This window comes from Lepidochelys olivacea (assembly GCF_965140295.1).
Source record: "Lepidochelys olivacea isolate rLepOli2 genome assembly, chromosome: 27".
In the NCBI taxonomy this organism is placed as follows: Eukaryota; Metazoa; Chordata; order Testudines; family Cheloniidae; genus Lepidochelys; species Lepidochelys olivacea.
The window spans coordinates 17,444,652-17,457,799 of record NC_140437.1 but is presented as its reverse complement, the minus strand read 5'-3'; the positions used below and the strand labels follow the sequence as shown (position 1 = coordinate 17,457,799).

Sequence of the window (13,148 nt, the reverse complement as noted above, 5' to 3'; positions counted from 1 at the left end):
GCCTGCGTGTGAGTGGTTTGTAACCAGATGTGCGAGCTTGCAGTACAGCACTGTCTGGGATGCCCACCGAGGCCTTCGGAACTTGCAAAGGTGGGTAAGCTAGTTATCCTCATGTTCCAAATGGGGAAACCGAGGCACGGGAAGGTGAAGTGTCACAACTAGCAAAGGAAATCGCATCCCCTGACTCGCTGCTCTAACCTCGAAGCTTGCGCTGCTTCTGTATCGGAGAGATTCCAAGGGGAAGCGCAAAGACCTGCGTCCCTGCAGAGATGGCTAACCCAGCATCCTGTTCCCAACAGTGGCCAGTCCTGGCTGCTTCAGAGCAGGGTGCAAGAGAACCTGCAGTGGGCAGCTAGTCGGGGGCAGCTGCCTGACCCACCCAGTGACCAGCACCTCTCCCCGCTAGGCAGCCTGGGGCCAGCCAGTCTTCCCAAGGGCTTCGAGGTTAGAACAGCCGCAGATAAATATCTTTAAAATGTTTTTAGCCCTTCCTCTGAATCTGGGGGTGTCTGCGGACAGGTGGGAGCCCCGAAGGAGGCGAAGCCTTTTCCAACCCAGCGTGGCAGATGCGAGAAGCTTGGATGGGAGGCTTATCCAGCCAGACCCTCCACAGCTCCCCCCACTGGGACAGCGAACACAGACCCGCGGATGGGGACCTCTCTGCGTGCAGACAAGCGCAAGTAATGTTTCAGCCCAAAATAACGTGCTGGGAAGCAGAGTTGTTGGAAACCACTTGAAATCAGTTTATTGGGTGCAAGGCAGAAATTGCTATTGGGGGGTTGTTTGAACCTTTACATCGTCTTGTCCTTGCACTTCGGATCTTTTACCTGTGCCCAGCAGTTGGCGCAGACGCTGTTGTCCACTGATCTTAGGACACAAACCTTTAAAACCAGGGGGAGACACTGGCCCAAATTTGCCAACGTGGGAGACTAAATTCAGGCTCCTGAATTATATTTAAGCATCTCAGTAAAAGTGGGCTGATTTCCAGGGGTACTGAGCATGCCAACCTCTCGTCAGCAGAATCAGGGTGCTCAGAAACTGAAAATCAGCCCACTTGTGTTAGCCCAGCTGGGAGAGTTTGGGCCCTGGATTTTCCAAACTGACCGGTGGTTTTGGGGGCCAAACTGTGTAAAATCAGGCCCCATTAAGGTATCTCAAGTTCAAGCCCCGAAATATCGCTGGGCCTAAAACGACTCATCACTTTGAAGAACTGGGTCTTGGCTTTCCTTTCTGGTACAATTCAAGCTGTTGCAAGAGCCTGGACCAGGGCTCGGAAATGGCATTAATTTTTCTTTTTTAAATCCCTTGGGAACAGCGACTGGGTTCCTTACAGGAAAAGCTCCAGCAGATGCCAACGTGAAGTGACTGCTTTGAATTCATGGCCCTTGCTCCAGCTACAGCAGGACGCCCTTGCTGCCTCACGTTCTGCACTCTGGGTACGCGCTGGCTGCTACAGCTCCGATCCGCACAAGAGCAGCGCTGCTGAAATGCTCAAGGAGCCAAGGCGAGTGAAGTCCAAAGGCTGGGTCTGACAAGGGGGGCGGGGGGAGAAGACGGCGTGCAATGGAGTCTAGTTCACAACTGGACCGAACAGGAGCTCCTGGCTCTGACATGGGGGTTACAGGCAGGGCTCTCAGCTAGACAGTGTGGATACCACCAACTTCCAGGAATCCCAGCCCCGCACCCAAACCCCCTATCACTGGAGAGAGCAGATGGTGGGATGGGCACAGGTGGGATTCATCCAGTTCTGCTTCTGGGCTAGGGAGCTAATCTGTGTCCACAGCAGGAGCCCCCACCCCATCAGAGGCTGGCAACGTGTTGGAGAAGCATCCTGCACTGGGAACAGGCAGGCTGGGTGGGCCTGTCTCTGCAGGGGACAAAGGCAGAGTGCAAAGCCAGGGATAAAAACACTCAAAGCCCAGAGAAGAAAAGTCTCTGGGTTCTGCTCTCAAAGCACTGGATACAATTCCAGGGTAGTTTGGGAAGGGGTGTCAATTACCCCCGTGTATCCCCCAGAGCCTTCAGGCCTGGGGTGTGGGTGGAAGTCCGAGGAAATAGCTCACGATTGGGTCTAGTTTCTGTCTAGGCTCTGCCTTTAAGGGCAAGAACTTGGGACCTTCTGGCCTGGGTTTGTTATGTGGAGTTTTTCCCCTGCTGGCTTGTTAGAAACACTTCCAATAAAACACAGTTAAATAGAAAAAAACAAAACAAAACCAAACAACCTTGCTTTGCAAAGGGGTTGGCACTAAAGTTTCCTGAGCTGGCTTCTCTAGACCACGGTCCCTGTGGTGATGGGGGGAGCAGCCCACTCCAAGGTTGGAAAGGACAAGAAGAAACGTTGTCTCTTGAAGGCAGGAGCTCCTTAGAGCTCCTCGTGGATTCTTTCCTGATCTTCATCTGATTTCAGCTTCAGCTCCTCCGCGGTGATTTTCCCGTCCTGGTTCCGGTCCTGGTTCTGAAACATGTCGGCGATGACCATCTCCGGGTCGGAGCTGGGCATGAGCCGCCCCTTCCCCTCGGTGAGCTGGGCCTTGATGAAAGTGGAGAACTGCAGCAGGGAGAGGTGAGAACAGGTTACGTGGCTGAGCCCACAGCCTGAGCCCGTGAGGGATCCCAGGGACTCTGTGCAGTGGGGCAGGACAGCATGCAGCCAGCTCCGGGGTGGAGGGCAATGGCCAGACAGGGCTAGCATGCCGCATGATAACGAGGGCAGGGAGCACCCCAGCGCCAGGCTGCAAGAGGCTCCCCTCCAGGTTTCCTGTTCTGCAATGCTCTCAAAGCTTCCTGGGCAGGGTGGGCACACGGCCCCCCCGCCTCTCCTCAGCCTACAGCCAAGCCCAATTCAAGCTGCTGTGCTAACTGGCCTGGCCTGTGGCTGGTTCCCAGCATGCCTTGTGGCACAGGTGGCTGCGGGCCAGAGGGATGTTGCTGCCTGGCTGGACCCCGGGCGTGTCCCAGCAGGGGGTTGCTCAGAGTCCGCACCTGGCCCCTTCCTGGCTGTGCCTTTGGGGTTAGCCGGCAGGCGGGCTGGACTCACCTAGGGCAGAAACCCTGGTATTGCCACCTTAACGACCATCCGCCCACGTGTGTGCCTTAGTCACAGATTTGCAGCAGCTCTGGGGACTCGGCACACGCACCGGATGCCAACTGGGCAGCCTAACTGGCCCCTCCCTTCGCCTTTGAAAAGCCCAAGGGATCCGAGACTGCTGCTGGGGCTGTGTTCCCTGATCCCAATTGCTCCCCCCACGTGCCCGGAGCTTCGGCTGCACCTCTTCACGGGGGATCTCGCCATCCTTGTTCAGGTCCATGTCCTCATATAGGTTTGCGGGTGGGTCCCCGTGCCAGATAAACAGGTAGCCCTCAGGGACTCCTTCCTCCCTGGAGAGCAGCTCCACCTCGAACCGGAGCACAGCACTGCCTGGCACACCCTGGGCTGAAAGGCAAGGGGTGCATGTCACCGATCCCTCGTGTGCTCGGGTGCACTAGAGTGCCTTTGCACCATGGTGCAACATGCAAGAATGAGCCTCTGAGCACCCAGGCTGGGCCAGCTGGGGAGCTAAAGGCCAAAGGAGACCACTGGGCCACTGCCAGGTGGCTGAGGCTGAAGAGCGAGTGGCAGCCACAAACCGACCTGCCAGGCAGTTCCCCTCCCCACTCACCTCCGTTTTCTCCGTGCCCCAGGTGCGGGGGGATGATGATCACGCGTTTCTCCCCTATGCACATGTCCAGGAGGCCGGTGTTCAGGCCATCGATCATCTTGCTGGTCCCGAGCGTCGCGTCCTGCGGGTGGTTGTAGTCATGGCTGCAGGAGGCAATGCAGACATTGGACGGGTGAGTGAGAGGACTTCCAGAACCGGGGCTGCACACACAGCCTGCTCCCCGCAGGATCCTGCCTTAGCCTGCCGTACCAATCAGCTGTGGAAGGGGAATTCTGCCTGAGGGTCAGAGGAATGGCTAGTGCCCAGGACCTTACCCCGGAGCCAAAGGGACGATGGTGCGACCAGCAGCACAGTCTCCCCGAGTTCAGCCACCTCCATCCTGCTTAGCTTGGCAGAGCTCACCGGCTCCGTGCCCCAGCCCCACAGCTGTTAGAACCAACCCACGAGCAGCAGCCGGACGGCTGGGATTGAGCGGGGATTGCGGGGGGATCCAGGCTGCCCCGGAGTCCCAGACAGCGGGGGCGGGCGGGGACACACTCACGAGGAGAAGAGCTTGGTGCCATCCAGCAATGAGCAGTTGTAGTGGTAGCGGATGAAGTCGCGATCCTGGGTGGTGACGTTGCAGCCCTCAGGCCGGGAGAGGGTCTCGATCTCCACCGAGTCCAGGGGGTTATGGAAGTCGATGACGTGGATGTCGAAGATCAGCACGGCTGAGCCGGGGATCTTGTTCCCTGGAGGAGAAGGACAAAGGGCCCGGTGGGGGTGAGGGGCTGCGGAGAGCCAGAGAGGGCAGAGTCGGGGAAAAAACCTGCCTCCCCAGGGGCCGGGGCAGGATTGTTCTACAGGCCAGACCCCTGGGTGCTAACTGAATGTGTCCCTGCCCCTCCTCCACACCCAAGAGACATCCCCTAAGCCGGGCCCTTCCCCTAAGCCAACGCCCCCACCTGACAACCCCACCACGGGTGCGGGGGTCCATGCCCTTCTCCTGCGGGAGGCAGCCCCCCCACAGCCTGAATTCCTCTCCTGGGGCAGCTCTCGCCAGTCGGCTCCAGGCAGGTGGGTGATCCCGGCCTGCTCCCCCCGTCATGGGCACAAGGACGATTGAAACGATGCAGGAACCGAGGGATTGTGTAACGGAGCCAGCGGGGAGCAATACAGCATTGCTGAGCACGTCCGTCCCCCCGCTCCCTGCCCTGCAACCCCAGGGCTGGGCCACCCTGCGGGGACCCCCCCTACCGGCTCCGTTCTCCCCATAGCCCAGGTGCGGTGGGACGATGATCCGTCTCTTTTCTCCGAAGCAGACGCCCTGCAGGCCCTGGTCCATGCCGGGGATGACGTAGCCCTTCCCGATGTAGGTGTCGTAGGTGTGGTTGCGGGAGTAACTGCAGCAAACGCAGCACCAGGTCGCAGGTGAGCGCCGAATGAGGGGAGCATGGCAGCGTAAGCTCAGTCTGCATCCCCCTGCCCCTATCCCCCACCCCACAGCCCGGCCCCCATCCCCCACCCCACAGCCCTGCCCCCATCCCCCACCCCGGCCCGCATCCCCCACCCCACAGCCCTGCCCACGTCCCTAGAGCCCTGCCCACGTCCTCCACCCCAGAGCCCTGCCCCTATCCCACACCCCACAGCCCTGCCCCATCCCCCACCCCGGCCCCCATCCCCCACCCCACAGCCCTGCCCACGTCCCTAGAGCCCTGCCCACATCCCCCACCCTGGCCCACATCCTCCACCCCACATCCCCCTGCCCCATCCCCCACCCCGGCCCGCATCCTCCACCCCACATCCCCGCCCACATCCCCCACCCTGGCCCACATCCTCCACCCCACATCCCCCTGCCCACATCCCCCTGCCCCCATCCCCCACCCCGGCCCGCATCCTCCACCCCACATCCCCGCCCACATCCCCCACCCTGGCCCACATCCTCCACCCCACATCCCCGCCCACATCCCCCACCCTGGCCCACATCCTCCACCCCACATCCCCGCCCACATCCCCCACCCTGCCCCATCCTCCACCCCACATCCCCCTGCCCACATCCCCCAGCCCTCATCCCACAGCCCTGCCCCCATCCCCCACCCCGGCCCGCATCCTCCACCCCGGCCTCCATCCCAGAGCCCTGCCCACGTCCCTAGAGCCCTGCCCCCATCCTCCACCCCATATCCCCCATCCCACAGCCCTGCCCACGTCCCTAGAGCCCTGCCCCCATCCTCCACCCCATATCCCCCATCCCACAGCCCTGCCCATGTCCTCCACCCTGGCCCACATCCCCCACCCCAGAGCCCTGCCCACGTCCCTAGAGCCCTGCCCGCATCCCCCACCCCCCACCCCACAGTCCTGCCGACGTCCTCCACCCCGGCCCGCATCCTCCACCCCACAGCCCTGCCCACATCCCCCACCCCACAGCCCTGCCCCCCGGCCCCATTCCCCACCCCACAGCCCTGCCCACGTCCCTAGAGCCCGGCCCACATCCTCCACCCCACAGCCCTGCCCACGTCCCTAGAGTGCTGCCCACATCCTCCACCCTGGCCCACATCCTCCACCCCACAGCCCTGCCCCACCACCTGGGCCAGCGTCCCTCCTGCCCAGCCCTGCTCAGGCCCCTCCCGCCCAAACCGCATCTCACAGCCCTGCCCAGGTCCTTGCACCCCAGCCCACATCTTCCACACCCCAGCCCTGCCCAGGCCCCTCCATCCCAACCCACATCTCACAGCCCTCACCACCCTGCACCCCCATGGGGGGGGCTGTGTGGGGAGGAGCTCTGCTGCATGGCACCAGAGAACAAAGCAGGGATTCGAAGCCCCAGGCACAAATGGAGAGGAACGCGCTCTTCCATAGGCCCTGCCGGTGGCCAGTACCTGGAGTCAAAGAGCGTCCCGTCCATCAGGGTCCCGTTGTAGTGATAGCGGACGAAGTCGCCGGTCACGGCCTTGCGCTTGCAGGCGGCCGGCACCTCCAGGTGCTCCAGGGAGATGCCGTCTTTGGGGTTGTGCAGATCCACCAGCAGCACATCGAACACCAGGGAGGCCTGGGGCGGGATCACCGTGCCTGGGTAGGGAGGAGGGAAGGAGGGTCGCGCCCAAGCAGAGCCAGCCCCTAGGCTGTGCCCAGAGCAGCCGGAGCGAGGGATCTCTGTGGGGTGGAACTGCAGCCTCCTCATGGCTGGGGTGGCCACAGGGCCAGTCACCCCCTCCTCTTTTGCAGAGGAGGGGCCTCCGGAGCGGCCGACCCCAGCACACCCCGCTCTTGCTCCATGCAGTTCGCAGCAGGCTGCGAGCTGTCGTTATCGGCACGCGGCAGCTCCGCGTTTAACGGCACAAGGCGGAGCTTCCGCCATGCACCTGATCGTGGCCCTGACGTACGTACTCAGAACCCAGAGCTGCCTCGGAGAGACCCACTGCCGAGCAGGGTCCCTTCGCTCCCCTCTGCCCCGGCTGCTCAGACCCTCCTCTCTGGTCACCAATACTGCCTGGCGAGATCTGTCCCTGCGGATGCCCTGACTCACCGTAGCCCTTCTCCCCGTAGGCCAGGAAGGGAGGGATGATGATCCTCCTCTTCTCCCCAGCGCACATCCCCAGCAGGCCCTCGTCCATGCCTTTGATCAGCCAGCCGGTGCCCACGTAGGTGTCGTACGTGCTGTCCTTGCTGTAGCTGGCACCAGGGAGAGAACGGAAAAGAGACGAGGGGAAGAACGACTCCGGGGCACTGGCAGCGTCCCCGACCCAACCTGCTCAGCGCAGGGGTCCTGGCACGAGCGGGCTCCCCCTCCCGCACAGGGAGTCACGGAAAGTGAACTCACGCCTCCCCCAGCCCGGCCCCTCTGAGTCAGGTGAGATGGGTCGGGGGGGGGGGCAGGGCGCGTGCGAAGCTGGCCCCGCTGCTTCCTGCTCCGTGCAGAGAGGTGGAGGGGTCCCCAAGGCGGGCAAGCTGGCCTTTGTCACTAGCCCCCGGGGTGCTGCCCCTCCAGCTTGGCTCCCTGTACCTGGAGTCGAAGTGGGTGCCGTCCAGCAGCGTGCCGTTGTAGTGGTACCGGACGAAGTCCGAGTTCTCCACGGTGCGATTGCAGCGCTCTGGCTTGTGCAAGGTGGTGATCTGCAGCTTGTCCTCCTTGTTCCAGATGTCCAGCAGGATGACGTCAAAATACAAGGTGGCGTCAGGGGGGATCATGCCAGCTGCGACGGACAACAAATGAGACCGGCTCAGCCCCGGGGAGCATCAGAGCGAGGGGAGCAGCCTCATGGCACGAGGCCGGGACTGTTCACTTCAGCTCCTCGAAATCCACCCACAGGCCCCCCACTACAAAGGGCCAGAGCCTGCCCTGGGGGTCCCTGGACTCCCCTGCACACATCCAGTGGACATCAGCCCACAGAGGTGCTGAGCCCTGCGGAGCTCATGGACCCACCCTCGGGGGCCTTTCTGCCTCCCGCGTTATCCCCAGTGAGAAGAGCTTAGCGCGTGAGGCAGGAGGCAGAGCCCCGCCGCGACATGGGCTGACAGGAGACAGGGGTCGTTGGGCCTGACCTCGCTGCACCGGAAACGCCCTGAGCCGCAGTAGGACGGACGGGCGGGGCCCTCGCATTCGACCCCCCCTTACCGACGCCGATGCTGCCGTAGCCCAGATGGGGAGGGACAATCAGGTGGCGCCGCTCGTTGACGCACATGCCCTGCAGGCCTCGGTCCATGCCGGTGATCAGCCGGCCGACTCCCACCACGCCCGCCACCGTGGCACCTCTGTCGTAGCTGGGGCGGAACGGAGGCAGACACGTTAAGTCCCCCTCTTCTGAGGGCCTGGGCTGTTCGGGATACTGCAAAGCAGCGAGGATCCTTGGCCACACCAGCCTGCCCCACCGGTCCCCCCAATCCCATAGCTGGCCCCAAACGATAGGGTTGCAAAGTTCCCACCCAGCCCTGCCTGTGGGGCCTGCCACAAGACCAGTCTGGTCATTTTTCGGTGACTAACAGCCTGAGTTTCCAACTCCACCCACGGCTGGACCAAGACACATCACCAACACATTGCAGAGGCGGTGGAGTCTCCGTCACGGGAGTAGTTCAGTCCAGGCCGGATGTCTTTCTAAACCACACGCTCTCACGCACACAGAAGGGAAGGGCTTGGTACTCGAGTTACGGAGTGAGGGGCTCTGGCCTGCATAGTGCAGGTCTGCCTGGAAGATCGTAACGGCCCCTTCAGGGCTCAAGAACTCGGACTCGAGCACTAATTAATAACTGATTATTACGCACCATTGGCCCCATGCCCCAAAGCCATTATGGCCCAACATTTTCAGAAGTCTAATCTAATTTTTGGGGGCTTCTGTGGCTGGGAGCCCAACTCGCCACTCACCTTCCAGCCACAGAGCTGCGGGAGCCCAAGGCGGCTCAGCTTGGGCACCCCAAATTAGAGGCCACTTCTGGAAACGCTGGCCCCTGTGACTCACCCAGGGAGTTGGCAGCAAAGTCAGGAATAGGATCCAGGTCTCCTGAGTCCCACTGCTCAGCCAATCCCCATGTCTCTCTGTGGTTAAAGCAACCCGCCCATGAAATGACAGGCTAGGGGGATGCCCATAATGTTCTGCAGAGGATGGATTCTGTCCTTTGTTCTTGGAATAACGGGGGGCAGAGGGCACACATGTGTTGCGTTTCATGGTGGAGCGTATAAACGAGTATAACGTCCCACGTATGCCACTGGCCAGATTTCTTTTGCAACTCAATCTCTGAAGCAGATGCAGCCCCAGCAGTGGGCAACAATCCCCTTTGACTGGAGTAGAGCTGATGTTCCTGATCCTGGGTCTGATCCTGCATTCCTCACACACTCGGAGGCTTGGGGACGCAGGATCAGGCCCTTTGTTTGCAAAAGTCATTCGTGATGTTTAAGCTGGGACCGAATGCAAACAAGCATCTCACCCAGATAAGCACTGGCCGGCTGACTCTCGGGTGCTTCCAGGTAACAGACATGCCCCATTCCCAACACTCTGAAGAGTAGTTAATGACCCAACACCCGAGCCTCATTTGTAACCTGCAAATTACTCTGATTTTTAAATCTTAAAACCCACTCTTTCAGGGGCAGTTCAGGCTCGTTACAAGTGCTCCGAGACGGAGATCCTTTGCTTCATTTAATGGCCAGCGAAACTTTTCTTGCGGAACCACGCTGCAGCCATCAAGACAAAAAATTATTTTAGTCGGAAAGGTTTCCCCGGGGCCCCATTTATCTGTAAGGCTCATGCCTGGCGGTGGCTGCTGGGTGGCTAATTTACCACACTTTTTACGCTTAGGCATTCAGGGAGAAGTAGCAAGGTTTTAAATATTTAAAACCAGAGCAGATTCTCTGGAGTGTTTCGCTGGCACTTCTGAAAACCTGCCGGGAAAGCAACCGTTACTGCACTCCGCTGGGCCTGTCCTGAGCGTAGAGGAGTCTGTCTTGGTTCTCCGCAGGCCTGCGCAAGGGGCCTGCTTTGCCTCTTGCTCCCACGGGTTTCAATCAGGAGAAATTCCACGGGAGTGACACCAGCTCTGCAACCCCTGACTGGCATCAGCATGTTCTCGCTTCTTCTCCCCTCCCGAGATCGGGGATGGTTTTGTCGGCGAACATGGAGCCACCAGAAGGACACGTCTACAACCGACGAGCTGGGCCCCGCTGCACGTCCTGCAGCCCCCCAGGGCGGCCGCGGCCCCTGGCCCGTCACAGCCCGGGGCCTCAAACCTGGGGACCGGTTTTTCTTCCCTTCGGGAACTGCCCTGCGCCCTTGTGGCGACCCAAGCTCCTGCGCCGGGCACGCAGAAGTGCGCGGGGACCCTGGCATGGCCACAGGCATCGATTCGTGGCCTGCCAAAGCCAGCCAGATAAACGCCACATGCCAGCGAGCAGGAGAGAAATGTAACCCACCCTCTGAAACAGCAGCTTCCCCCTGCAGCGGGGGCAAAGGAAAGTGCACAAATGAAGAGGGGTGGGGGGCTGCAGCAGGACCCCCCCCCCCGCCATGACACTAAAGTAGCCAGGGGGGCAGGAACGCCTGGTGCAATTTTATACAGACCAATTCTGTACCTGGAGTCAAACTTTTTGCCGTCTTTGAAGGTCCCGTTGTAGTGGTAGCGGATGAAATCCCCCATCTGGACTTCCCGCAAGCACATCTTCGGGATGTAGTATCTGTCGATCACCACGTCTTCCAGGGGGCCCGGGTCCCCCAGCCCCGGGGCCCCCAGCAGGCTCAGGAGGAGGAGGCTGCCCAAGGCCATGGTGCTCGGAGTCCGGGCGGCGAGGGAAGGGGCTGGGCTGCTCGGGAGGCTGGAGCGTCGCTTTCTCGCTTCCCCGCCCGGCCCCTCGCCAGGAATTTTGTCAACGTGTAAAAGGGGCTTGAGGCCACGTAGCTGGCCGCGGTGATTCGCGGCGGCTGCTCCGAATTCAGCCCGGAATTTCCCCCGCGACGCGGGCAGGCTCCGGGGACGCGGGGGGACGCGGGGAGATTTTTTTTTTTTTTGGTTGCAATTCTTTGCGGGAAGGAAAACGCTGAAGCAAACTATTGTCTTGCAAGTTTGTACAGGGAGAGGTCCTACCCCACCAGCAGCCCGACTCCCCCTGGGTCCTAGCGCCGCTGCGCCTCGGCTGCCCCCCACCCCCCGGCTCTCTCGAGGTCCCTTCCAGTCCGCCGAGTCTACGATTGGTAGTGATCAGCCAGGAGTAATAAATACAGGTGAATAATTATTAATAGCAATCTCTCACACTTTAAAACCTGCCGAGGCAAGGTGTGAAGTGCAAAGGACAATGAATTAGGCCTGGCTGGTGTCCTATGTACCAAATGCACATCAGACCATTGCAAGCATCTCCGCCCTCCCCAAGCTCTCCTGCGAACAGCGGTCGCCAGGGTTAAGCGAGCTCTGCACATCCTGGATGCAGAGCAGGTGTCACGTGAAGTCGGAAAGAGGCAGCCTAAAAGCTGCAGGGCAAAGGAGCTGCCAAGAGACGCAGCTTTATTGGTGGAGGGGGGAAGCACCAGGGAAGAAATGGCAGCTCCCCTGGCCCTTGCCCGTCGGCTCAGCTCCTGCAACCTGCACACACTGCTTCCGGGAAGTGGGGTTTATTTGAAAGGATTTCAGCCCTGGGGAGAGGTGCCAGCTTGGACAGCTCTGGAACCTGAGTGTCTCTGGGCATCAGGGCAAACCCTGCCCCGGTGCCAGTCTGGTGCAACTCCCCATCCCGGGGAGAAGGGTGAGCTGTGTCACGGCCAAGTCTGTGGCCCCTCTGAGGAGCTTGCCAGCAAAGGAGCCCGTTAGTGCCCGTGGTCCTGAGGAGCAGAGATGTGGCCCCTCTAGGAACTGAGATGGGACCCACTGGCCATCAACAGATGGGAACAAGGATCCAGCCAGAAGCTTGTTGCTGGCCCCTGGAGTCAGTAAGTCCCCTCGTTGTCTGCAAGGCTGATGGATTCTTGGCTTTACATGTTTAGGCACAAGGGCTGCTGCCAACCATCCCACCTAGGGCAGAAAGAGGTTTCTGTCCCTGTGACCAGTCGCTGGCCCTCCTAGATGTGGGGAACTTCCTCTCTCTGCAGTGGTGTGGAAAGATAAGCACCGGTTATTTTCCCAGCAGTATGTGTCTCCTACTGCAGATGATCAGGTGTTAATCAGCCCATCACTCCACCTCTCTGTGTTCAGGCCTTGGCCCTGCCCAGCGTACAGACTGGAAGGTCTTTGGGACAGAGACCTGGGCTTCAGAACTGTCTGCAAAGCCCCCAGCACACAGCTGGCATTGGATAAATAATAATGCTTGCTCCTCTTCACATCTGACATCCCTGCAGGTCTCTGCTTCCAGGTGCAGGACGGCACTCTGGGGGTGACATGCCGCACCCTGGGCAGAGACATCAGACAGCACAGGGCCTAGCCCCCACTCACGTCCTCCAGACAGGAGCTGAGTGGTGTACAGCTCCCATAAGCAGTCATGCCCGGACTGTGCAGTTGTGGCCAGTCCCATGAGCCCCTGACACAAATGCTTCTTAAGCCCAGCGCAGCACTTGTCAAGCTAAAACTCACCTGCATGGAACGCTCTGCCCCTGCCTGACTGTGACTGGGGGCTGCACAGGGAGCTTGAGGATGGAGCAGATAATATGTCCCTGTGCGTGGCTGGGTCCCCCGGGCGAGCACAACATCGTCTCTTGCACGGCAGCGTAATAAGGAGAGTAACGGAACAGGATCCCAGTTACTGTCTGGCCCCACAAGTCAGTGGGGTCCTTCCCGGGGCCACTCGCCTGTTCCTTTGGCATGACCGGCTGGGAGGGACGCCCTGTGGATTTGGGCAGCGGTGGCTCAGCCGGCGCTGGGGCTGCCTTGTGAGGGCAGCCCCCTCCCCAACTCCTTCCCCTGCAAATGTCCCCTCTACGGCGACATGCTCAGTCAGAGCCAGCGCTAGGCATAAGCAGACTAAGCAATTGCTTGGGGCCCCAGTGGCTCAAGGGGGGCCCCTATTAATTATTAGGGTGTGTCGGGGGGAGGGGAATATTCCTGCTT

At 60.6% G+C, this 13,148-nt stretch overlaps 1 protein-coding gene across 3 annotated transcripts; it reads right to left on the bottom strand.

Moving 5' to 3' along the window:
- Positions 1 to 719: 719 nt before the first annotated feature.
- FKBP10 (FKBP prolyl isomerase 10) lies at positions 720 to 13,044 on the bottom strand. 3 transcript variants are annotated; one of them, XM_084615460.1, is made up of 10 exons: positions 12,675 to 13,044; positions 8,251 to 8,396; positions 7,639 to 7,828; positions 7,162 to 7,301; positions 6,515 to 6,704; positions 4,896 to 5,041; positions 4,201 to 4,390; positions 3,660 to 3,802; positions 3,270 to 3,433; positions 720 to 2,548 (listed from the first exon to the last, which is right to left on the bottom strand). In XM_084615460.1, the coding sequence occupies exons 1-10, from the start codon at positions 12,902 to 12,904 to the stop codon at positions 2,363 to 2,365; spliced, it is 1,725 nt and encodes a 574-aa protein (XP_084471586.1). In that variant the 5' UTR covers positions 12,905 to 13,044; the 3' UTR covers positions 720 to 2,362. The 3 variants fall into 3 exon arrangements, with proteins under 3 accessions (XP_084471586.1, XP_084471585.1, XP_084471587.1); XM_084615459.1 differs by having other exon boundaries at positions 7,162 to 7,307; positions 12,675 to 13,017; XM_084615461.1 differs by lacking the exon at positions 12,675 to 13,044 and adding an exon at positions 10,693 to 11,174 and having other exon boundaries at positions 7,162 to 7,307.
- Between the last annotated feature and the right edge of the window lie 104 nt (positions 13,045 to 13,148).